The 22,669-nt window shown below is 45.5% G+C and overlaps 10 protein-coding genes across 14 annotated transcripts; 6 read left to right on the top strand and 4 right to left on the bottom strand.

Moving 5' to 3' along the window:
- The first annotated feature begins 80 nt into the window (after nt 1–80).
- On the top strand, nt 81–1,615 carry Capa (cardio acceleratory peptide capability). Of its 2 annotated transcripts, XM_086839736.1 has the most exons (4): nt 81–297; nt 537–554; nt 892–1,053; nt 1,122–1,615. In XM_086839736.1, exons 1-4 carry the CDS (start codon nt 219–221, stop codon nt 1,343–1,345), a joined length of 483 nt encoding a protein of 160 aa, XP_086695862.1. In that variant the 5' UTR covers nt 81–218; the 3' UTR covers nt 1,346–1,615. The 2 variants fall into 2 exon arrangements, with proteins under 2 accessions (XP_086695862.1, XP_020817614.2); XM_020961955.2 differs by lacking the exon at nt 537–554.
- A 502-nt stretch (nt 1,616–2,117) lies between these two features.
- Nucleotides 2,118–7,282, bottom strand: LOC110191358 (uncharacterized). Of its 2 annotated transcripts, none has more exons than XM_020962206.2 (9): nt 7,014–7,282; nt 6,022–6,206; nt 5,750–5,961; nt 5,062–5,694; nt 4,471–4,631; nt 4,209–4,410; nt 3,126–4,120; nt 2,604–2,808; nt 2,118–2,541 (listed from the first exon to the last, which is right to left on the bottom strand). In XM_020962206.2, exons 1-9 carry the CDS (start codon nt 7,123–7,125, stop codon nt 2,238–2,240), a joined length of 3,009 nt encoding a protein of 1,002 aa, XP_020817865.2. In that variant the 5' UTR covers nt 7,126–7,282; the 3' UTR covers nt 2,118–2,237. The 2 variants fall into 2 exon arrangements, with proteins under 2 accessions (XP_020817865.2, XP_086695858.1); XM_086839732.1 differs by having other exon boundaries at nt 4,471–4,628.
- Nucleotides 7,283–7,612: 330 nt separating this feature from the next.
- On the top strand, nt 7,613–9,427 carry LOC110190628 (protein phosphatase 1 regulatory subunit 36-like). The gene is made up of 2 exons (XM_020961226.2): nt 7,613–8,781; nt 8,853–9,427. Exons 1-2 carry the CDS (start codon nt 7,798–7,800, stop codon nt 9,330–9,332), a joined length of 1,464 nt encoding a protein of 487 aa, XP_020816885.2. The 5' UTR covers nt 7,613–7,797; the 3' UTR covers nt 9,333–9,427.
- Nucleotides 9,428–9,528: 101 nt separating this feature from the next.
- On the top strand, nt 9,529–10,563 carry LOC110190637 (peptide deformylase, mitochondrial). The gene is made up of 2 exons (XM_020961238.2): nt 9,529–9,913; nt 10,125–10,563. The coding sequence occupies exons 1-2, from the start codon at nt 9,635–9,637 to the stop codon at nt 10,434–10,436; spliced, it is 591 nt and encodes a 196-aa protein (XP_020816897.2). The 5' UTR covers nt 9,529–9,634; the 3' UTR covers nt 10,437–10,563.
- Nucleotides 10,564–10,693: 130 nt separating this feature from the next.
- LOC110190006 (peptide deformylase, mitochondrial) lies at nt 10,694–11,631 on the top strand. The gene is made up of 2 exons (XM_020960308.2): nt 10,694–11,192; nt 11,259–11,631. The coding sequence occupies exons 1-2, from the start codon at nt 10,788–10,790 to the stop codon at nt 11,568–11,570; spliced, it is 717 nt and encodes a 238-aa protein (XP_020815967.2). The 5' UTR covers nt 10,694–10,787; the 3' UTR covers nt 11,571–11,631.
- Nucleotides 11,374–12,038, bottom strand: LOC110190018 (uncharacterized). Of its 2 annotated transcripts, XM_086839739.1 has the most exons (2): nt 11,699–12,038; nt 11,374–11,596 (listed from the first exon to the last, which is right to left on the bottom strand). In XM_086839739.1, exons 1-2 carry the CDS (start codon nt 12,036–12,038, stop codon nt 11,571–11,573), a joined length of 366 nt encoding a protein of 121 aa, XP_086695865.1. In that variant the 3' UTR covers nt 11,374–11,570. The 2 variants fall into 2 exon arrangements, with proteins under 2 accessions (XP_086695865.1, XP_020815977.2); XM_020960318.2 differs by having other exon boundaries at nt 11,582–12,038.
- Nucleotides 12,039–12,437: 399 nt separating this feature from the next.
- On the top strand, nt 12,438–13,974 carry LOC110189980 (protein phosphatase 1 regulatory subunit 36). The gene has a single exon (XM_020960272.2). It carries the CDS (start codon nt 12,438–12,440, stop codon nt 13,881–13,883), a length of 1,446 nt encoding a protein of 481 aa, XP_020815931.2. The 3' UTR covers nt 13,884–13,974.
- Nucleotides 13,975–14,276: 302 nt separating this feature from the next.
- Nucleotides 14,277–15,848, top strand: LOC110189989 (uncharacterized). Its single transcript, XM_020960285.2, has one exon. The coding sequence runs from the start codon at nt 14,277–14,279 to the stop codon at nt 15,705–15,707; it is 1,431 nt and encodes a 476-aa protein (XP_020815944.2). The 3' UTR covers nt 15,708–15,848.
- On the bottom strand, nt 15,829–22,648 carry pug (pug C-1-tetrahydrofolate synthase, cytoplasmic). Of its 2 annotated transcripts, XM_020960261.2 has the most exons (6): nt 22,513–22,648; nt 19,250–19,321; nt 18,971–19,181; nt 18,429–18,900; nt 16,299–18,136; nt 15,829–16,230 (listed from the first exon to the last, which is right to left on the bottom strand). In XM_020960261.2, the coding sequence occupies exons 1-6, from the start codon at nt 22,581–22,583 to the stop codon at nt 15,988–15,990; spliced, it is 2,907 nt and encodes a 968-aa protein (XP_020815920.2). In that variant the 5' UTR covers nt 22,584–22,648; the 3' UTR covers nt 15,829–15,987. The 2 variants fall into 2 exon arrangements, with proteins under 2 accessions (XP_020815920.2, XP_086695859.1); XM_086839733.1 differs by lacking the exon at nt 22,513–22,648 and having other exon boundaries at nt 19,250–21,673.
- On the bottom strand, nt 20,295–21,421 carry LOC110189996 (putative methyltransferase-like protein 15 homolog). Its single transcript, XM_086839735.1, has one exon. It carries the CDS (start codon nt 21,419–21,421, stop codon nt 20,339–20,341), a length of 1,083 nt encoding a protein of 360 aa, XP_086695861.1. The 3' UTR covers nt 20,295–20,338.
- Nucleotides 22,649–22,669: the final 21 nt, after the last annotated feature.

Raw genomic sequence — 22,669 nt, 5'->3', positions numbered from 1 at the left:
CATCCCACAGCGCCGGCAACATTCATCAGCCGCCCCGTTGTCCCTGAAGCAATTTATTTGGTTGTCTCTCCGACGCTTTTTCTGGCCTATAAAAGAACCTGAACTTTGAGCAGGACAATCAGAAATCAAGTGACCGTTCCGAGAGAATCATCAGTTGTGAAACACGTTCACATTTTAGCCCTAAAAAAGTGTCAAATATTAATAAGTTTGGTTTTGCAATGAAATCCATGCTGAGTATGTCCAGCTTGCTGAACGCAATTCTAGTGCTTGTTCTTATTGCAGAATTCAGTGCGGCAGGTGAGTGAATTGGGCTTTAAGAGGACTTAAACAGGTTCTTAAAAATTTAATATTTGATTTTTGAGGCTTTAAAAATGAAGTTTAAGTACCTTTATAAGAATATGAGATCTATATTAAACTTCTATGTCTTTAAGAATTTTAAATTTATGGGACTTTAACATTATTGAACAGATAATTATTCATTTAAAAGCTCATAAAGTGTTTATTTCTTTAATTTTGTTTTTACACATCATTTGCAGCAACGTTGAAAGATAAAGGTAAACCAATACCCAAAACCTCTTCCAGACCATTATTCCATTTTCTCAAATATTCTACATTAATTTATCAATTCTGGGAATGTTTTTCTACCATAAAAGCTTATTAATCATTTTTTTAAAATAAATTAATTAAATCTTAATGAAGTTAAATACCATACTTAACCATTAAGAATATTTTTTAGATACAAGCTAGAAATCTGTTTTTTTACGATTCCAGAACAACTTTTTCTCAGCATGAATTTCTTTCTCTAATGTATTTTAATATTCAAAAGCGCTTTAAGGCTTTTAACTTAAATCAATGTATTAAATTAAGTTATACCTTAATCCATATATATAGAAATGGAGCACGACAAGAATCGACGTGGTGCCAATATGGGGCTATATGCCTTTCCTCGCGTCGGTCGCGGAGATCCCAGTCTGGCCAACAGTCTGCGCGACGGACTGGACGCCGCGGTCCTCGACGGCATTTATGGTGATGCCTCCCCGGAGGACTATAACGGTGAGTCCTTTGCCTGGAGTTGTGGTCATAATTTATTGGCTAAATGCCCGGGGACCTACCATTTCCAGAGGCTGATTTCCAGAAGCGAGCCACCGGTCTGGTGGCCTTTCCGCGCGTTGGCCGCGGCGGTGATGCCGAGCTGCGCAAGTGGGCCCACCTCCTGGCCCTGCAACAGGTGCTGGATAAGCGCACGGGACCCAGTGCCTCCTCGGGCCTGTGGTTTGGCCCTCGGCTCGGCAAGCGCAGTGTGGACGCCAAGGCCTATGCCAAGGGACAAAAGGAATTCAACTAGACACTCACTCCCACTCGAACTCCACTCCGAACAAAGACACAGCGTAGTAATTAATTTTTTTGATATACAAGAGAACGCTTCTAATTGAATATTGTAATGGGCATACAAAACAATAAGTAAATATGTTTTTCGGTCAAATATATACAAAATAATACTGAATCAAGGGCTGGTGAGAGCTTGTATTTAATGTCTTTGTGTGTTGTACTACTACTGGCAATCGAATATTATGTAAATAAATATATAATAAAATAAATTAACTAACCTGCACAATGGCTTTCTTGTACTAATTTATTAAAGTTACAAAATGTATCTTTATTTAAATCGTACCTCGATATGCTCTCTGATATTAAGACTTTATGTAAATTTATTTTAAAAATTATAAATACAACCCATAAGTACCCTTGCAAGGGTATTATAATTTTAGTCAAAAGCTTCTAACGATGTGAAGAAGTCATTTCCGACCCTATAAATTATATATATTCTTGATCATAATCAACAGTTGAGTCGATAAAGACATGTTTGGTTGAAAAATAAAATTTTAAAAAATTTTCCAAACAAATGATAAGGGGTTACATCGTTAAAACTTAAAAAAATTGACAAAAATTTGAATTTGTAAAATGATATGCAGATTTGTTAGCATAGAACAGCTTTCCGAATTAAAATTAATGCTTTTTTTGGCTTAGTTATGACATTTTTAAACTATGTTTTGTAAAACAATTTGTCTATTAAAATATTGATAAATTTCGGCTAACACAACTAAAGAGATACCTCATTGGTATTAAGAAAAGTTTATTCTAAATGAATTGCAAACATTTTTTGGTACAGATATGCTGTTGTGGATGACATTCCATCGACATGACAAATATATGTTAAGATCATTTATTGTGGAGAACTACTCCTGCTCTTGCTGCTGCTTGAACTTTCGCAGCTCGCTCTGTATGGCCTCAATGAGGGGCGCTGTTCCCGTGCCCGATGCTGCCTGACTGGATATGTCCAGTCGGTTTTCCACCCGATGGATGGGACCTGCGCTCAAAGGTCGGTTCAGGGTGGAATGGGAGCTATACATGCTACCGCCGCCCCAGGCACTGTAAGTGGGTGATGGTGGCTGCGTAGAGTGCGCCGACTTGGAGGTCTTCTCCGGCTGGGCAGTGGCCGGGCGATCTGAAGTGATCCTGCTGCTGGATTCCGGATGGAAGCTAGAAAATGTAAATACATTTTAATAACTTCTTTCGGCCTTTTTAAAGTCCCTCTCTATCACCTGGGCAAACCGGCAGAGGAGCCCCTATGTTCGCGCTTCGTGGCCCGCCGGCTGTTGGTGAAATTCTGCGTGGGCAGCGGCATGGGGATGTCATCCTGGCTGGAGTACATCTGCAGGGCGCCCTCGAGGAGCCCCTCATAATGATTACGGATGGCCGAGGGATTGTGCAGCGGACTCGCATGGTAATCCGTATAGGTCAGGGCCTCTGGGGAAGATCGATTCGAGAGAGAGGTTGAGTACGGATAGAGGAGCGGACTTTACCGAGGGACTACAGGTTGGTGGAGAGGTAACATAGGTCGCAATCGCTATTAGCTACGTTGTTAGTTACGGGTCTGGTGTGTGCAAGCAATAACAGTTAGTTAATCAACGACTACGGGTTGTCCTAGTAACGCGACTTGGCGCCGAATCGCACATCGCCATCGTCCTTATCGGCGGCGGCGTTATCGTCACCGTCATCGTCGTCGTTGTTGTTGTTGTTACTGGGACTGGGATTGGGATTTGGTTTCCCGCCACCCGGCTCACCCTGGCTCTGCTTCTTCTTGTGCCGCTCCCAGACAACGGGACCGACCACGCCGGGATCCGGATTATCGCTTTGTGAGGCTGAGCGCACTGTGCGCGGTGCCTTGGGACTCGGGAAGCTGGCTATGGTAGCAATGGTAGAGTCCTTAGATCCCTTCTGGGAGAGGGTCCTCAGCGATCGCGTAGAGTTGTGCGGCGCTACGGCATTCACATTGTCGTAGTAGGTAACGAACACGGGATCCAGCACTCGATTCAGTGGCTCCGGCAAAGCGCTCTTCGGGAAGGCCCTCACGGAGGCCATTGAAAGGAAAGAGCCCACGCTGGCAGTATCCGGTGACATGTTTCCAACGATTTCCTTGTTGATGGCCTCCGGCGAGACGACACCACTTCCGGCCTTCTGGGTCAAGAGCTTGTTCCTGTGATAGTTGTTGTGCGGATTGTAGGCCTCGTTTCTCTGAAAGTTTTCGTAGCTACGGCGCTGCACCTCTGGGGATTCCACTTCCTCAGTGGAGGAATGACCGGCCAGCGATCCCTGAACGGGACTCGTCTCCAGGGAACCCACTCGGTTCTCATTTAGATAACGCCTTCTCGACTTGTGCCTGGACTTGTCACCCTTCTTCTCGGACACCACAGAGGTGTATACCGTTTCCTCATGCCCCTCGGCACGATCGTACTGATGCCGCCTTTTGTGGCCATCGAACAAGCGGGCTGCCTTGTCATCCAGAATCCGCTGGACATCGGCACTCGGCGGATTAATGGGACAATAAACCGAAGAATCGGAGGTGTTGTCCGTCGAGGAGGAAACGGAATCGCGACGACGGGAACGGGTCTCCGCCGGTGGAGCTGGAAAACTGATGCGTGGCTCCCGATCGTACGAATAGTTGCGTACTCCAACTTCCCGGGAATGGCGATCCGGACTTGGTTCTCCTTCGGTCCTTTCACTCGTTGTGGGTCGGATCGATTGACCCTCGGAGAGTAGTTCGTTGCGGGAAGAATTCCTGTAAATTGAACTTTAATTAAGTTAGTCTCCTTTAAGGTGATTTTAAGGAAATAAATTAAAGATATTTGTGATAATCTTCCACTCACCTGTTGACCGCACTCAGTTCCCTTTGGCGAGCTCGTGTTCTTCCAAGAAGTAGGACAGCCACAAGGAGCAGCATTAGCAGAAGGATGGCCAAGGAACTAATGACCACCAGAGCCACATTATTCTTAACAGAATTAAAGAAGCCAGCCTGGCCACTCCGTGGAACCGGTGCCAGAGCCGTGGCCGTAGGTTCTCTTATATAGGCTATGGAAAAATGGACAAATTGGATTGTACTTAAATAGAGATAATTATATTTCCTCTTACGTTCCGATTTCATATAGACCGCCTGCCCAAACGTCTTGACCGCCTCGTCTTCACTGACCAACTCCATATCCTTGGCTGCTGTGGTGGCCAAAATGGGACGACCATTAACCAGGACGGTATAGATGAGCTCCGTTTGGTTGGCTATGGGTCTGTCATTGCTGCTAAAATAATTATATAAAAAGAAATTTATAATTTTAAAATGTTTATTAGGGTACGAAAACTAACTTAAAATACTTATATACTACACTTCTTTACTTTTTACTATTTAATTAAATCTAATATATCTAAAGATTAACTAGCAATCGAAGGCAATCTCCATGTATCATATTTATACCTGTCAAGGGAGCTTTATGTATAAACCCTCTTATGCTATTAAATAATAAATATAATAAAGAAAAGGATCAGTAAAATATGCAGTAATATAAATTGTATTAGGTCCAAGAATATATATTTTTCAAGTATCTTTTTATGATATATTAATAAACCCCAAACTAATCATACAATTTTCTCTTAAAGTGTATAAAGCACTCAATAACCCAATCGAATTGGCAAAATAATAAACAAAATCGGCAAGTTGGTGGAGGCACTTACAATTTGAGGTTGACGTAGTTGATGTCCTCCGTGTCCTCCGCCTGCGTGTTCGTGCTCCACTTTTGCACATCCGCCTCGCTAATTTGCGTTAGGTTGTGTATGACAACTCTGACGTGCTCGTTCCTATAAAGAGGTTGCTGTTGTTGTTGGAGCTGCTCCTGTTTCCGCCTCTCCTGCTGCTCCTGTAGTTCCTGTAGCGGTTGCTTAGTCAACAAGGACTCGTGCATTTCCCGCAACTTTTCCGATTTCCCATTCTGCTGTAAAAGCTCCCATGGGATCAGGGTAACGTATGCGCCATAATCCATCGTTGTTTCAGTGCTGCCTGTTGGTGTTGGTATTGGGGTGGTGACCCCATTGGAAGCTACCTCTGGCGACTCCTCCTCCTGGTCTGTCTGCTCCTCGGCATTAGTCCATTCAGTGTCTTCGCCTAGCCTTTTAACATTCTTAATATAGTGCTCATCGTCCTCATCCTGCAAGTCCAGTATTTCCACATCATCAGCTGGAGATCCCGTCGTAGTAGTTTCGGGTCTCACATTGGGTATACTTAGGGACTTGCGACGTTCCCGGGGTGCTGGCACATTAACACCCTCGATTTGCTGGGCCCCATTTATGCCCAGGTGACGGGTCTGTTGTCTGTTTAATATATATTTTAAAATTATATATGAAGCTAACTTAAAGTCACATTTACCTAGTAAAAGCTAGACGATAGAGACGTGCCAGCTTCTCCTCGAGCGTGGGATTATCCTTGGCCGTATAAAAGCCAGACATCACCGTAAGCAGCCAGTAACGACGATCTGTGGCCGAGTAGTTAAGAGGTGGCATCCCAGGACCTCCACCCATGTCCCAGGTTCCGCCCCCATCGTCCGGTTTGCAGTCAATGCAAATGGGAATGTCAATTTCCTAGATATCAATCGCAATTAAGGAGCCGGCTTATTTAGGGCACAGTCAAGTCCAACTTACATTATTCCCATCTACATAGACCGTGGCCACCACCGTCTCCGTCTTGACAATTACATCCTTGCCCTTGGTTATGCCGGTGTGTACCTTCTTTAGAAAATCAGGAGGACCATCTCCGGAGCCAGTCCAAAAGAAGTCCTCCAAATGAATTTCGTCTTTAATTTCTGGATAATCATCATCGGTGTTGTCTGCAAAAATGTCATGTCATTACACTATAAATATTATATCCTGGCAAGTTTCTTGAACTTTCACCCCGTTTCCATAGAAAATCAACAAGACGGAAGTCGGTTTTTTTTTAATAATTGAGTTTTTAAATTTACAAATGCAGAATAACTCTAAAAATATTATATATGTTTTTAAGGGTGTAGGGGATATTCCAATCAGTATGATGATTCATCAGGGACTTCTATCAATTGTTATTTACTTTACTTTACTGCCTTTTGATTTTTGGTTACCCCTTGATATTTGATTTCCGAGTTCCCAGTTCCGAGTTTGTTTGATCAATTACTCTAATGGCAACATATATTTCCCGCAGCGAATGCAGTTGTGCCGCCGCAGAAATTATGCTTGACTTTCAAGTAGTTTTTTGCTGCATTCGAATCGGTTAACCCCCTTCTCCGCAAAGACAACAATAGAATAACATTTATCGATTAGCAGGGACCCGAAAAAAATAAAATATCAAGGAAAACAGGAACTTGACAATTTGCTTGCGTGTTGGCCATGCCAATTAACCTGAACGCTTTGTACACCTGCCTTGATTTGGCAGCTCGAATCACTTGGGTCAGTTCTGGGTTTCGCAATTAACTCATATTGATTGTCCCAAATTTTTTGATGTACTCACTCGCCCGGATGGTGACCACAAAATTCCAAAAAAATAATGCGTAAGCCAAGGGAAGCGTTAAAGGTCAAAATACTTGGCTCCCACATCGGACCTCAGTTTATATATACATTTGTTTTAATACAAATAAATTTCACTTGCTGGATGCTCAACTTACCGTGACTTAATTGTATAAGCGGCTGGCCAAGCTGCGACTTTTGCGTAGCTCTGCCATTCCCTTGAAGGCCCAAAAATATGAAAATCACTAGAACTCTGCTATTTGCTTTCATTTTCACTGGATTATTTATGAGCGATTTTTGTCACTTGCTCAGGCTTCCACTTTGTCCCGCATTTCTCGTTCCCAAATGGGGTTCTATTCTGGATTTTTTCAACTAGCATATAGAGTATACTATATCAACTGTCACCGTCGAACGTCCACCGGGAACTAAACGCTCCATTGTAATCCAGAAGCACACTCAGGGTGCTACATGGTGGTGACGGTGGTGGTTCACCTGTCTAGTGACATTGTTAGAACGCGCTCTCTGTTTGGGCCGCTTTGTGCCTGGTCAGTTACCTGGGGCAACGCGATTCAAGAGGCAACAGGCCGATATAGGAAAAGCGCGCCAATGGAAATCCGCTTTCCGTAAACAATGAAAAGCTTTGCAGTTTTGTTGATATTCTACCAACAAGCCGGGCTTTGTCATCGAACTTTTAACGGCTTTTTGGGACAACATCGATTATAATATTTTATATTTGAAGCTTTGTTTAGAAATGTATGCTTTTAATTTTACAAAAAGCAACCTTTTAAATAATTTATTTTTCTGTCATGTTATTTTCAAATTTGAATCCAAAATTTCACTCCACAAAAACTCTTAAACACTCAAACCCCAATACAAAAAATACAATAAAAACAACAATAACTAATTAATACAAAAATATAAAAAACAAATAAACACGAAACCATGAAGAGGGTTCATGTGGACAACTATACGCCCAAGTACTACAGCGGCAAATGGTCCTGGGACACGGAAAAGGACAGCCTCCACTTTGAACCCCACAATGATCTGGAGGACGCCAGGGAACGGTATATCACCACGAATGGCTACAAGTTCCTGCGCACTATTGACCAGGAGGAGGAGCTCATCTTCCGGCAGGCCTACATCCGTGATAGCAGCACCTATGATTTTGATACTGTGGTTATCAACGACATCCGTGACTTGGTGCTCTTCCTAATGCCAAGCGAGTTGCTCACACCCCGCTTCGTGGAGTTCATGCACCGTCCGCCGGTCCATCGGCTCATGCATGCCCTCATCATTTACTTTGAGTACTTCCTGCGCATGGTGGAGTTCGTCCTGGTGCGACGCGATGAATTGGCAGGCCAGATCCAGAGCGAGCAGACCATCGAGATGAAGAAGACCTTCTCCATCTACCTCAGCCAGTACAGAATTCTGGTGGCGCGCAACTACAGCGTGATTTTGAAGGGCGAAGGCGACATGGCCCATTATTACCACCTTAAGGAGATCGTCAACATCTCGGACATGGCTCGCGACAAGGTCTTCTATGAGCAATTCCTGGCCGTAATGATCCAGATTGTTTGGATTGCCATGCATCGACGGGCTTACTATGTCATCGAATTGGAGATGAACCGACTCTTTCGATCCGATCACTTTGTGATGAACCGGCCGGAGTATCTCAAGTTCACGCCGGCGGAACGGAGTCTGCTCTATGGAAAGAATTACAAGATTGTGAACTATCGGGCTCAGATATCGCCGCTTATCCAGGAATTGCAGCACGTGGCCGAAGAGGACATGCCCATTCTGTGGATCGGGGAACGGAAGTACCGAGGCACCGATCGCCGCATAGCAGAGATTGAGCTGGAGTACATCGTCCCCGGTCCACAGCTGCGTATGATCGATGTGGCTCATGGTATCCTTGGACATCCCAAGGTAGCTATAGTTAAATCAATGCTCTTAAAATTGTATCGATCACTGACACTTTTTTGCATTCCCATCTGAAGGCTCTATATAATACCATCCTGGATTTGGACTGGCCCACGGTTCGGTACTCGAACTTCTCCCCCCAGTTCGATCCATACAATATCGTTCGACAGCCATACTTGGAGATACCTAAAATGGATGCACTCAAGATGCGAAAGATGAGCGAACACTACGAGCACTTCTTCAAGGTATACCGCATCTATGAGCCTCACAGCATGGCAATTCTACGAAAGTGGCTCAAACGGGACAAGTTGATTCAGTTCTATCGCTCCGGCGGATTGCTGCTCACCAACATCGTGTCCAGGTGCGAGAAGGAGATGAACGATACGACTCCTGGTCTCACGGTGGACCAAATCATTGCCAACTACTTTAAGGTTATGTACAGGCTCCGCAAGGGATCACCCTACGCCGAGGACCTGGTCAGTATTACGTCTTCCCGCGTTGGAAGCCTTGTTCAGCAAAGACACAAAAAGGGTCAGCTCGAATACTACTTCGATTAAGTTATTGGAACTTCCGTTTGGAAATATTTCAAAATTATTGTTAACAACAAGCTGCAGTACTTGGGAATAAAAATATTCAGAATTTAAAATTACAATTGAAATGTGAAAGTTTCTTTCAAATTGAAGAAGTGCGAATCAGTTTCCGGAACGTGTACCTATCGTTCCTACTCTTAACATAGCCAGATCAGCTGTTCCAAAGATAAGGTTATCGCTTCGAAATCTGCTCACCTCGAAAGCAGCTCCCACAGCCAGTGTATCGAGCAACGTTATTCAGTTGAGAGACTCATCTTGTAACCGGAATCATGGCTACTCCTCCGTACAATTACTTCACTCAGATAGGAGATCCTGTGCTGCGCCAAGTGGCCGAAGAAGTTGCTCCGGAAGAGATTGATAGCCTGGAGGTCGATCAGATCGTGGATCGTATGGTGAAGGTGTTACGTCACTATGATTGCGTGGGCGTGGCAGCGCCTCAGGTGGGAGTACCGCTGCGCATTATCGCCATGGAGTTCCGCGAGGGCAAAAAGGATCAATTTAAGCCGGAGATTTACGAGGAGCGAAAAATGTCCACACTACCCCTGGTGGTAAGTGGAGCTATAGTAATAAACAAATATTTACAAATAAAGCAAGTAATAGGGCTTAAATTATTCCAAGAAAATTAGGGCATGCCGAGAAATCTTATTTTGAGTAGCTTCTGTAATACTTTGTATAATATAAATAGAACAAGTTATCATTTTTCAAGTGCATCCCACTATCTGTAGTTAGTTTTTCTCACCATAAATCATATGCATGCAGGTATACGTTAATCCGGAGGTGGAGATAATCAGCAGCCAGGTAAACAAGCATCCCGAAGGCTGTATGAGCGTGCGAGGCTATTCCGCTCAGGTGGAGCGGTACGATAAGGTCCGTATTCGGGGCATCGGAAAGCTGGGCACCCCCTCCGAGATGGAGCTCGAGGGATGGAGTGCGCGTATAGCCCAGCACGAGATGGATCACCTGAATGGAACTATCTACGTGGACCGCATGGATGTGTCCACCTTCAACTGCGTCAGCTGGGAGCAGATTAACGCCGCCGAGGGTCGCTCCGCCATTTGGTTCCACAAGTAAACACGCTGAAGGAAATGGAGAAACCCCTTGCGGTTGTATCGCTTAAGATTTTTATTAAACTTTGAGCTATGTGTTTAGATTGCCAGTTTTTCTGTATCTTTAATAAAATTGATAAAAAAAAAAAAAACGATTCTGTGTTTTTGAATAAATCAAAACTATATAAATGCAAGAATATACAAATAGTTTGTAATTTATTTTGAATTTAAATTAAGTTCATTCATTTTTTGGGGTTATCGAAAGGCGCCAAACAGAAATCCTTGCTATCGATATACGATTGTCGATTCCTATCCGCTGCCGGTCGGTCAGCTGTTCGGGAAAAAAATAGAGGTTAAAACCAAAACATTACACAAAATGCTGCTAAATTACCAGATAAAACTATGCAAATCAATAGTGATAAACCGACGCTGCCTGGGCACAAGTCCTGTATCCAGTCAGTCCTTTCGGAAGTGGTACCAGCAACTGTGGACAACGGAACGAACGAACCTGCCGCCCTACAATCATTTCACTCAAATCGGGGACCCTGTGTTGCGGCAACAGGCTGCCTTGGTGCCACAGGAACACATAGGCGGGCCAGAGATTGAAGCCATAGTGGAGCAGATGGTCAAAGTTCTTAGAAAGTTCGATTGTGTGGGGATTGCGGCGCCCCAAATCGGAGTTTCCCTTAGAATCATAGCCATGGAATTTAAAGGGGAGATCAGGAAGACGTTACCAGAGACGGTGTACCAGTCCCGCCAGATGTCCGAGCTGCCACTGACGGTGAGCTGGAGGATGAACCTCTCAAAAACAACACAAGCCAATATATCCAAACATATTACTCTTCAGGTCTTCATCAATCCAGTACTGACGGTGACCAACTACACAAAACTGAAACATCCCGAGGGCTGTATGAGTGTTCGAGGATTCTCCGCGGAGGTAGAGCGATTCGAGGGTGTGAAACTTGCTGGACTGAACCAAAGCGGAGCACAAGGTGAACTGGAGCTGTGCGGCTGGAATGCTAGAATTGCTCAGCACGAGATGGATCACCTGGATGGAAAGCTTTATACTGATCACATGGATCGTTCTACCTTCGCCTGCACCTGCTGGGAGGCGGTCAACACAAAGTCCGGACGCGTGGAGATTCCCTTCTACAAATAGTTAAACCGCTGTTTGGATCCATTGCTCTGTACGTACACATATATATATATTTAGTATGGAATGGAATGGTCGTATCAGTCGTTGGCAAGTCTCCCTTCAGTCCATTCGTTTCTTGGGTACAAACTTACGCAGGTTGTGGTTAGCCGCCCCTAGAGCCGTCTTGGCCTTAAAGTACTCGGGACTATCCCACATCTCGCGTTTGTCCATCATGTAAGTGAAGAGCTCGTTGTACTCCCGCTGCAATAGGCGATGCGAGGCGTCCGCCTTCGCCTGTAACTCGGCGAGTGTCTGCCGGGTCTCCTCACCCAGAGATTCCATGTCCTTAAGGGATCTTTTTTTGGTGAGCTGGGCGTTCAGGCGACTCCAGTCGTTCCATTGCTTCTGCAGACACTTGCCCAGATGATTGAGTACTGCGGTGCGTAGGATAAACTGCCGAATGACCGGATGGGCGATGTTGCGCCGAAACATGCTGGCTCACAGCTACCACACAACGTGCCCCGGACGCCAGCTCGCCAAGTGTTTATTTTATAAAAGAGTCTATGTTTGGTTTAACACTGAATAATGACATTAGGTTGAATGCTACGGAGTTCTAGTGGAGTGTATATCATTTTGTAATTATTATGAGACAAGGGTTCTTTGCACAAATCTTTTGGTATTGGGTTTCATATACATTTCAATACAAATATACAATTTTTGACCCCCCCCCCATAGTATGCGAATTCCTGTCAAATCGAAAGTCTACAAAAAGTTTTGCCCAAACAAATATACATATACGAGAGCTGAAACTAGTGATAACTTTTACAATCCTTTATACTGAATATTACACCTTTTACAACCCATATATTCGAATTTTCCATACTAATCGTCATGCAGCGCATTCATAAGGATAACTATGTGCCCAAGTACAAAAGCGGCAAATGGTCATGGGATTCAGAAAAGGATTGCCTCAACTTTCAGCCGCACAACGATCTAGAAAACGCCAGAGAGCGGTATATCACCACCAACGGGGTCAAGTTTTTGCGAACCATCGACCAGGAGGAGGAACTCATCTACCGGCAGGAATTTATGCGTCCTCCGTCCAGCTTTGCCGCCGACGTCGTGTCCATATCTGATATACGTGACTTGGTTCTCTACGTGATGCCAGATGAGTTTCTATCGTACAAGTTCATTGATTTTTTGCACCAGCCCCAGGTGGAAGAACTGATCCACTCACTTATTATATACTTTGAGTACTACTTGCGCATGGTTGAGTTCGTGATGATTCGTCGCGATGAAATCTCGGGCCAGATGGCCCAGATGCAGAGTGAGCAAACCAATGACATGAAGTGCACCTTGTCCGTCTATTTGTCCCAGTATCGCATGCTGGTGGCCCGCAACTACTGTGAGATCTTACAAGACCAAGACAACATGGCCAAGTTCTACCATCTGAACATGATCGTCAAACTCTCGGACACTACCGGCGATAAGCACTTTCACGAGAAATTTCTTGCCGTTCTCGTCCAAATAATCTGGATCTGCATGTATCGCCGGGCGTACTTTGTCATCGAAATGGAGATGAATCGGCTGTTTCGCTCCGAGCATTTCTTGCCTGCCCACGACAAGTATCCTGTCTTTTCGGCAACGGAGCGTAGTTTTCTATACGGTAGGAATAACAAGAACGTAAACTATCGTTCTCAGGAATCGCCTTTGGTTCAGGAGTTAAAGCTCGTTCCTGCAGAGGATCTGCCCATACTGTGGATTGGGAAGCGAAAGTACCGAGGCAACGACATTCGCATTGCTGAGATGGAACTGGAATATATTGTGCCCGGAACACAGCTCTGTTTGATCGATATCGCCCATGGCATTCTGGGACATCCGAAGTACCTGTACAACACTCTTCTGCAGCTGGATTGGCCTTCTGTGCGCTACTCAAACTTTTCAGAGGAGTTCGATCCGTACCACATCATCAGACAACCTAATCTACAGATTCCCAAACTAGATGAGCTCAAGATGCGCAAGATGAGTGAGAAGTATGATCAGTTCTATGATCTTCTACATGTTTTCGATCCTTGCAGTCATTTTCATACATGCAAGTGGTTGAGGCGCAAAGCAACCATTAAGTTATACCGATCCGGACGTTTGCTCACCGACGTAGTCTCGCGCTGCGAGAAGGAATTGGCTAGTAAATCCACTGGGCCAAGATTCGATCAGATTGTGTCCAATTACATCGCAGATATGTCTAAAAAACGCAAAGATGATGGAAAAGTTGACGCAGATACAATTAGTTATGCGGGCAGTGCTTATTCTCGAAAAAGTGGTATTTATCATCGCTAACTTTAACAAAATTTTGTTACTACAATTTTATCACATCTGCATAATTATGTATCTCTATATAAATATATATTCATAAAGTTTTGATCCTGAATAGACACATAGTTGGTCTTTAAGCTCCAAGATTGGTAAATGATTTGCACACTTTTCTAATGTTAATCGAATGCATTCAAATATATTTAATGGGCTTAGTTACGTATTGTATAGAGCTAACTTCGATGCCACCAAAGTTTCTATCGCAACAGCTTTGTATCCTATGTCAAAATAGGTTAAACCTGCAACAAACAGGGAAAGTCACAATCCAACTAGACTTCGTCGCGTGAACATCAATACAATAACACTCGCAACACTACAATACCACACCGAATCCTTCCCTGAATTCTCAACAGAAGCACAATGAAGCGCATACATGTGGATAACTACGTTCCGAAATACTATAGCGGCACGTGGTCATGGGACTCGAACAAGGATTCCCTCCACTTCGAGCCGCACAACGATCTAGAAAACGTAAGGGAACGATACATCGTTACCAACGGTTTCAGGTTCTTGCGAACCATGGACCAGGAGGAGGAACTCATCTTCCGGCAGGAGTATATGCGGGACAAGAACACGTTTGACGGTGATATGGTTATAATTTCAGATATAATAGATTTGGTCCTTTATTTGATGCCACCCAATTTTCTGACTTACAAATTAGTCGAATTTTTGCACCAACCGCAGGTGGATCAACTGGTCCACTCCCTTATTATATACTTTGAGTATTACCTGCGCATGGTTGAGTTCGTGATGATTCGTCGCGATGAGGTCTCGGGCCAGATGGCCCAGACGCAGAGTGAGCAGACCAGTGACATGAAACGCACCTTGTCCGTATACTTGTCTCAGTATCGCATGCTGGTGGCCCGCAACTACTGTGAGATCTTACAAGACAAAGACAACATGGCCAAGTTCTACCATCTGAACATGGTCGTCAAACTCTCCGATACGATCGGTGACAAGTTCTTTCACGAGAAAATCCTGGCCATTCTCATCCAAATAGTCTGGATCTCCATGCACCGCCGGGCGTACTTCGTCATCGAAATGGAGATGAATCGGCTTTTTCGCTCCGACCATTTCGTGCCAGCCCACGACGAATATCCCGTTTTCTCGCCAATAGAGCGCAGTCTCCTCTACGGCAGGAACAAGAAGAACGTCAACTATCGTGCTCAGGAATCGCCTTTGATTCAAGAGTTAAAGCTCGTTCCAACGGAGGATCTGCCCATTCTGTGGATAGGAAAGCGCAAGTACCGAGGCACTGACATTCGCATTGCTGAGATGGAACTGGAATATATTGTGCCCGCGTCTCAGCTCTGTTTGATCGATGTCGCTCACGGAATTCTGGGACATCCCAAGCACATGTACAACACCATACTGTCCCTGAATTGGCCTTCTGTACGCTTTTTAAACTTTTCTGAAGAGTTCGATCCGTACCGCGTATTCAGGCAACCGTTAATAGAGATTCCGAAAATGAATTGGGTCCAGATCCGCAAGATGAACGAGCATTACGAACACTTTTACAGCATAAGACAGGTGGTTAAGCCTGTGGGATATAAACGTATTGCCAAGTGGGTGAAGCGAAGTGGGATCATTGAGTTCTTTAAATCCGGAGGTCTGATCACCAATGTAGTCTCGCGTGCAGAGCAGGAGTTGACAAAGACATTTGTTCGGCCTAGGGTGGATCAGATTGTTGCTCGTTACTTTAAGGTTATGGGCAACATGCGCAAGGTCGAAGGTGACTCAGTTAGTCTTTCCCCCTCTCATCGCATCAGTAGAGCATCGACCAAACCATGATATTCATCTAGATTCGCAACATTTCTAATACAATTCCACTACATTTGCAAACAATTCCATTCTCAACTTGGTAAAACATTTATCCGAATAAAAACATTCATAAAAAAATAATATGCAATTGTTTTAGGCCGAACTCGAAAACTTGTTAAATATCTTTAAACTTATATCTAGATAGAAAGCCAAAATCAGATGTTAGACTAAAAAAGAATGCATTTAAAAATGTGTAAACATTTTTGGAATCAGCAGGAATGAAGCATTTCCCTTGTCTGGAAAGTTTAGTTTAAAACAGACCCTCGATTTCTCCGGTCTTCGTGTTCAGATCAATGTCATAGATGGCTGGGCGGGTGGGGAGTCCCGGCATTTTGGTGACCTCTCCACACATGGCCACCACAAATCCTGCACCGGCGGAAACGTACACATCCTCTACGTACAGGGAGAAATTTTTCGGGGCACCCTTGATCTTGGCATCGCCCGTCAATGAACCCGAAACCTTAGACATACAGATGGGCAGATTACCAAAGCCCTAAACAGGAGCCAGAATGAAATAAAAATTAGTAACAAGAATAATTCCAGAGAATTCACTTGACTTACCGCCTGGGTCAGCCGCTTAACCTTCTCCTCAGCCGCCGGTGTGAGGACCACGCTGCCAGCTCCATACATTGTGGTAGCGATCTTGTTCATCTTGTCCACAAGCGGCAAATCCAGGTCATAAAGCAGTTTGAAATTGTTTCCCTTCTCGCAGGCCTTGATCACAGCGTCGGCAAGCTCTACGGCACCAGCTCCTCCGTCCGACCAGTGGGTGGAGACCACAGCGGCAAAAGCGCCAGCCTCCAACGCCGCCTTCTTTATCAGCTCGTGCTCTGCGGGCGTGTCCGCTGAGTGGGCATTCAGGCTCACCACGACGGGCATGCCGAAGGCTCTGCCATTGGAGATGTGCTGCAGAAGATTGGGCAGACCCTGCTGCACCAGTTCTAGATTCTCTTCAGTGTACTGCTTGTTCAAGGGGGCTCCGGGAGTGACCGGTGCTCCACCACCGTGCATCTTGATAGCCCTAACAGTGGCCACCAGCACCATGGCATTGGGCTTGCGTCCGGAAGTGCGGCACTTGATATTGCAGAACTTCTCCATGCCAATGTCCGAACCGAATCCAGCCTCTGTGCAAACGAAGCCATCTTTGCCCACCAGCTTCAGGCCGATTTCGTCGGCAATAATGGAGTTGCAACCGTGGGCTATATTGGCGAACGGTCCGGCATGAACCAGGACAGGAGTACCCTCAAGGGACTGCATCAGGTTCGGTTCCAGAGCGTCCTTGAGGAGAACAGCCAAGGCGCCAGTTACACCTAGGTCATCGGCAGTTACGGGTTTGCCCGCCTTGTCAAAGGCCACCACCATATCGGCCAGCCGCTGCTTCATGTCCTCCAGGCATCGGGATAGTGCCAGCACGGCCATGATCTCACTGGCTACCGAGATGGAGAAGCGGGTCTCCCTAGAGAACCCCTTCTCGGTGGCCGATTGGCCAACGGTTATGGTGCGCAGGTACCTATCATTGATATCGACCACACGCTCCCACATGATGGTCTCCGGATCGATGTCCAGGCGGGCAAAAGAACCATACTCCTCCGCGGAGAGTGAATCGGGATCCGTCTTGGTGATGCCTAGTTTCTGCAGACGTCGCAGCTGAATGGCACTGAACTTCCGGACTCCCTTCACCCGGGGAACCAATCGCTCATACAGAGCCTGATCCTTCTGCGTATTCTCGTGGAAGATGCGAGTGTCCAACTGGGCAGCCAGCAAATTATTGGCCGCAGACACCGCATGGATATCGCCCGTTAGATGAAGATTAAACTCCTCCATGGGTATCACCTGTGCATAGCCACCGCCAGCGGCTCCGCCCTTGATGCCGAATGTGGGTCCCTGGGAGGGTTGTCTTAAGGCTGCCATGGTGTTTCTCAGCTTGTGAGCTCCCAAAGCCTGGACCAAGCCCATCAACGTGGTGGTCTTACCCTCTCCCAAAGGTGTTGGCGTCATGCCGGCCACCACAACATAGTTGCCCGCCTCCTTATCCGCCAGTCGCTCCAGGACCGAGAGCGAAATCTTGGCCTTTTTGCTGCCGTATAAGGAAACCTCTCGCGCCTCCAAGCCAATCTCCTTGGCCAGCCAAGCAATATCCTTAGGTTTTTGGGCACGGGCAATCACTATGTCACTGGGCACTGGACGGAGGGGCTGAATGGGCAGTGGCTGCAGGCTCCATTGGGTACTTAAATGACGCTCCAGAGCTCGGGCAGCCGATCGCACGGTGTTCTTCATCAGCATGGCCACTGTCATGGGTCCCACGCCGCCGGGCACTGGCGTAATATATCCAGCCACCAGCTTGGCTTCCTCGTAATCTACGTCTCCCACAAGCCGCGTGCCACTGGATTTTGTGGGGTCTACAAGGATTTAATAGGGATTAGTCTTGGAACGTCATAATCAGTTTCAAGATCGGTTTGTTCGTTGCCATCAAGTGCTGTTCCCTAACTAAGTCTCAAACCAAAAGTGTTTCAAAACAAAATCATTTCTTATCTCAGCAGGGGGTTAGGAGTTCCACCCCGGAGAGGTCGAGTCCATTGATAAGCGATAGACGGGGAACCGTAAAAACAAATGGAAATATTTCGAAAAATTTAAGGGAAAGTCTTGGCAGCCGAAAGAGAGAAATGGGAAAATGTTTAAAACTTATCTTACCTGGCTTCACATTGATGCCACAATCAATGACCACGGCTCCAGGCTTGATCCACGATCCCTTGACCATCTCAGGCACACCAATGCCAACCACAAGGATATCTGCACTTCGGGTAATCTCGTCAATATTGCGGGTCTTCGAGTGGCAAACCGTCACCGTGGCATTGGCCCACTTGAGCAGTTCGGCAGCGGGGGTTCCCACGATCTTGCTGCGACCCAGGACAACTGCCCGTGCACCGGCTATCTCCACTCCGCTGCGACGGATCAGCTCCAAACAGCCCCAGGGCGTGCAGGGCAAGAATCCACCCTGATCACCGATGGCCAAGCGACCCTCGTTGACCGTATGCAGGCCGTCGACATCCTTTTCGGGGGACACGGCGTCCGTAATACGATGCGAATCGATGGTAGTATCGCAATCCAAGGGCATCTGCACAATGATTCCATGGACGCTAGGATCATCGTTCAGCTCGTTGATCTGCAAAGCAAAATTCAATCATTTTTATTCGTTTCCCCATCGGTCGGTAGTTGCATAATCCCTCACTCACCTTATCGAGCAGCTCCACCTCCGTGATGGATCGGGGCAGCTTTACGTGGACAGCTTCGATGCCAATTTCGGTGGCCGCCTTGATTTTCATGCGGATGTAGACATTGGAGTCCTCACGTCCGCCCACCTGAACGATCCTCAGTCCGGGCACAAAGTTCGCCGAGGTCCTACCCATAGCTGTCACCTCATTTTGCAGCTCCTCGCGAATGGATCTGCGAATGGGAATGGGAGGATATTAAGTATATAGTTTGAGATCTTAGTCCTGAGATATACCACTAACTTGGCCACCGCTGTGCCTGATATGATCTTGGCCTCGCTCATCTTGACCGCCGGCTCTGCTGTCCGCACTCCGCTGAAACGTAAAGGTAGCTCCGTAAAGTATTTTAAACTGGAAACCCAATGCCAGCTCCTCAGTAGCCACGCCAACTCGGATCGCGCAATGCAACTGAGCGGAGTGGCCGCCGTGCGCTCCTATCTATAGCCTAGGTGCGCCGGTCAGCCCCTCTCTCCGACAGCTAATCCCGCTCCCTTATCAGCCGCCCTGCTACAGATTATCGGTTTCGGGTTTCTCGCGGGTCACAACATCTTTCGATTGGCAACCGTAAATAACACAACACCGGCTGACGTATGCGAGCCACAACATGATCTCCAATCTCTCCGTGGAAAACAACCGCAAAATGTTTGAAAAGTTGAAAGAGGGAACATATATACATACATATCCATGGCTTCTCGATCGTGGAAAATAGCTGGCAAAAGTGATTTCCATATCAAATCAATATGTTACTGATATGGGGAGCACTTGAAGCAGTAATCAAAAGTTGAACGAGATCATAAAAATATACATTGTACCATGGAGATAATGGCGGAATAGGGTAATAAAATATATTGATTTCGAAGAAATTCAAAAAGAAATCAATAATATAAAAGAAAATAATAATATGTATTATTTATGAAAATATAAGAATAAAGCAGTCGCAAATAATTGAAAATATTAATAAAATATTTATATATTATATATATTTCATAGTTATTATTAAAGCATGTTATTATAGATGGAAAATTTCAAGCTCCTACTCAAGTTCTCTATGTTTTTTACCAAACAAAAATCCAAATCGAACCCACTGTAGCTCAACTACTTGATAATTAACATTCATTTCCTAATCAAAATAACAATAACAAAAAATTGCCTCGAGCCCAAACAAATTCTGCACGAGGGCCACAAATAACTCCGGTAAATAGATAAACCCGTCTTATCAGTAAGTGCCAATTGGTTGGATAGATAAGCGGAGCAGAATCGATACAGAGAGCAAAGAGAGACAAAAGACTTAGAGAGGGAACACTAGACCGGCGAAATTTATTGAAATTGCTATTAGTTTATTTTGACGGCTGCTCTCAGCTTGGCGGAACGGCTGCGCGTATTCTTGGCCACCTCTTCGGCATCTGGCACAATGACATGGCGATGGAGCTGCATCCAATTGGACTGGGTAAGGCTTTCCAACACCTCTGGATCGTCTATGGCAAAGTGACTCGAATATTTGAGAGGCAGGGCATTGGCGGCTCCAGCTTGGACATTTCCGTTGATGTGACGCTTAACAATGGTGTCCTCCAGAGAGTGAAAAGTAATGGTAACCAAACGACCTTCCGAACGGAGTATTTCGTTGGCCAACACCATGCCATAGTTGATTTCATTAAGCTCATTATTCACAAAAATGCGGAGGGCTTGGAACGTTTTGGTGGCCGAATGAGATGGCCTTTGAAGCTTATCTCTTCGGGGTCCACTGCCCAGAATATCCTCTACTATATCCGCTAGCTGCCACGTAGTCTGAATCTTTACCAGCGACTTGCGTGCGTCTATCAATCCCCTGGCTATCTTCTTAGCCGCCTTCTCCTCACCGTAGTAACGCAGGATCTTGGCAAGATCTCCCTCCTCCACATGTGCCAGCACATCGGCAGCAGTTACTCCTTCGCTTAGCCCTCCATCCATGCGCATATCCAACGGACCGTCCTTGGAGATGGCGAATCCACGCTCTGCCTCGTCAAACTGCATTGAACTGCAGCCGAAATCGAAGAGTATCCCATCCACCGAGTGTTTGGCCAGGCCATGTTCTTGGAATAGCTTTGGTATGTCGGAGAATTTTCCCAGAAGGGGAATCACTCTTCCCTTGTACTCATTCGACTCGCTCATCTCTTTGGCTAATTTATGTGCCACAGGATCCCGATCAAGGGCAAAGATTTTCGCCTCTGGACACTTCTCTAAGAGTCGTCGTGTATGTCCACCAGCTCCGAAGGTCATGTCAAAGTATGTGCCCCCGGGAACGGATTCCAGATATTCGATGGCGGCGTCGCATAAAACAGGTACATGGGGAGGACTTACAGCCGCCTCTGCAGCAACAGAGTTTTGTCTTAACCATTCCAGTCTCAGTCTAGTGGGTATTAAGAGTCGCTTCATCATCTTGGTTACTTCCTTTTGGAGCCAGCTCCCTCGTTGATATACTGCAGGAACTCTGAGCTCAATACCTGACTGCACTGGGCTGCCGTCAAGCCAGTTGCTGTCGATTCGTGGATGCGGGGATATTTCTTGGCGTACACGTTGTTTGACAGCCTTTCGAGGGCAGTAATCTGGCGTTCCAGCTCCTTTTCAGTTGCTCCGCTCTCAAGACTGGTGAGCTTAGTCACCTGTTTGCGGATCTGCTCGCCGAGATCCCTTTAGAGGAGAGAAAAGTTATTTGCAGTGGCTTATGGTGTGAGGATGTGTGTGTTTGTGTTTTTGTGGCGGATGTTCGTTCCAAGCAGCTCTGCTGGCAGATCATTGGCTCTTTTTAGAAGCTGTTACTGTGACTGCCATGCAGTAATCCCACTGTTTATCATATTTTAATGGAATAAGCTTTATAATTTATAACGAAACCCAAAGAAAGATATAAAATCAACTACAGATCAGGCGAAATGATGATAATTGTTGCGAAACCTTTGGAATACAGAACAAGTTGCCTAATAATTATCCAAAGATTACTTATTTTTAGTAAAACCTAGCTAAAATTTAAATATTTTGATGTGGAAACCAAGTATTAATAAAGAGACTTACAAAATCTCAGCACCATGATGGCCCAGAATAAATTCCTGCGGTTCTAGCTGATAAGAAAACTTTGAAGCCATCTTTAACACAATTTTAATTAACACAATGTCTACACGTTTGGAAAACAGGTAAGACAATAAGGGCCATGTAAGGCCCTGGAAGCCAAGTTCAAGTAATTGCGATCCACAGCAGAACACGTTCCACAACCTGACAAGAACAGCTGTTGGAACCCATGCGGCTTGGCGCCGGCAGATAAAAACACCTTGGATATCTACAAAATTACTTAATGTTTGCATAATACGAAGCTAATCTAATAAACCACAATCAAAACTCACAATGCAATGCCATGGCAATCGCATTTTAATACAAATAAAACGAATTTCCACATATTAGATAATCTTCAGTGGCCGCCCAGAACGAACATTGTTTATGTGTGCAGGTGTGTTGTTCGTTAATATCACAATGCTCACCTGCCGACTTTCGATTTCTCCGCTGGCCACTTTTCAAGTACTCGCAAAAAGCGCTGGTATTGCGCCGACATAATATAATTGTTTTACAATTAGAAAACTTGACAATTCAGCAACAAAAACAGAGAGCAGCAAGAACAGTGTGACCGAAGCGCTTTTC

Source organism: Drosophila serrata, unplaced genomic scaffold, assembly GCF_035046125.1.
Source record: "Drosophila serrata isolate PLE 108 unplaced genomic scaffold, ASM3504612v1 contig_376, whole genome shotgun sequence".
In the NCBI taxonomy this organism is placed as follows: Eukaryota; Metazoa; Arthropoda; class Insecta; order Diptera; family Drosophilidae; genus Drosophila; species Drosophila serrata.
This window is presented reverse-complemented; position numbering and strand designations above follow the sequence as displayed.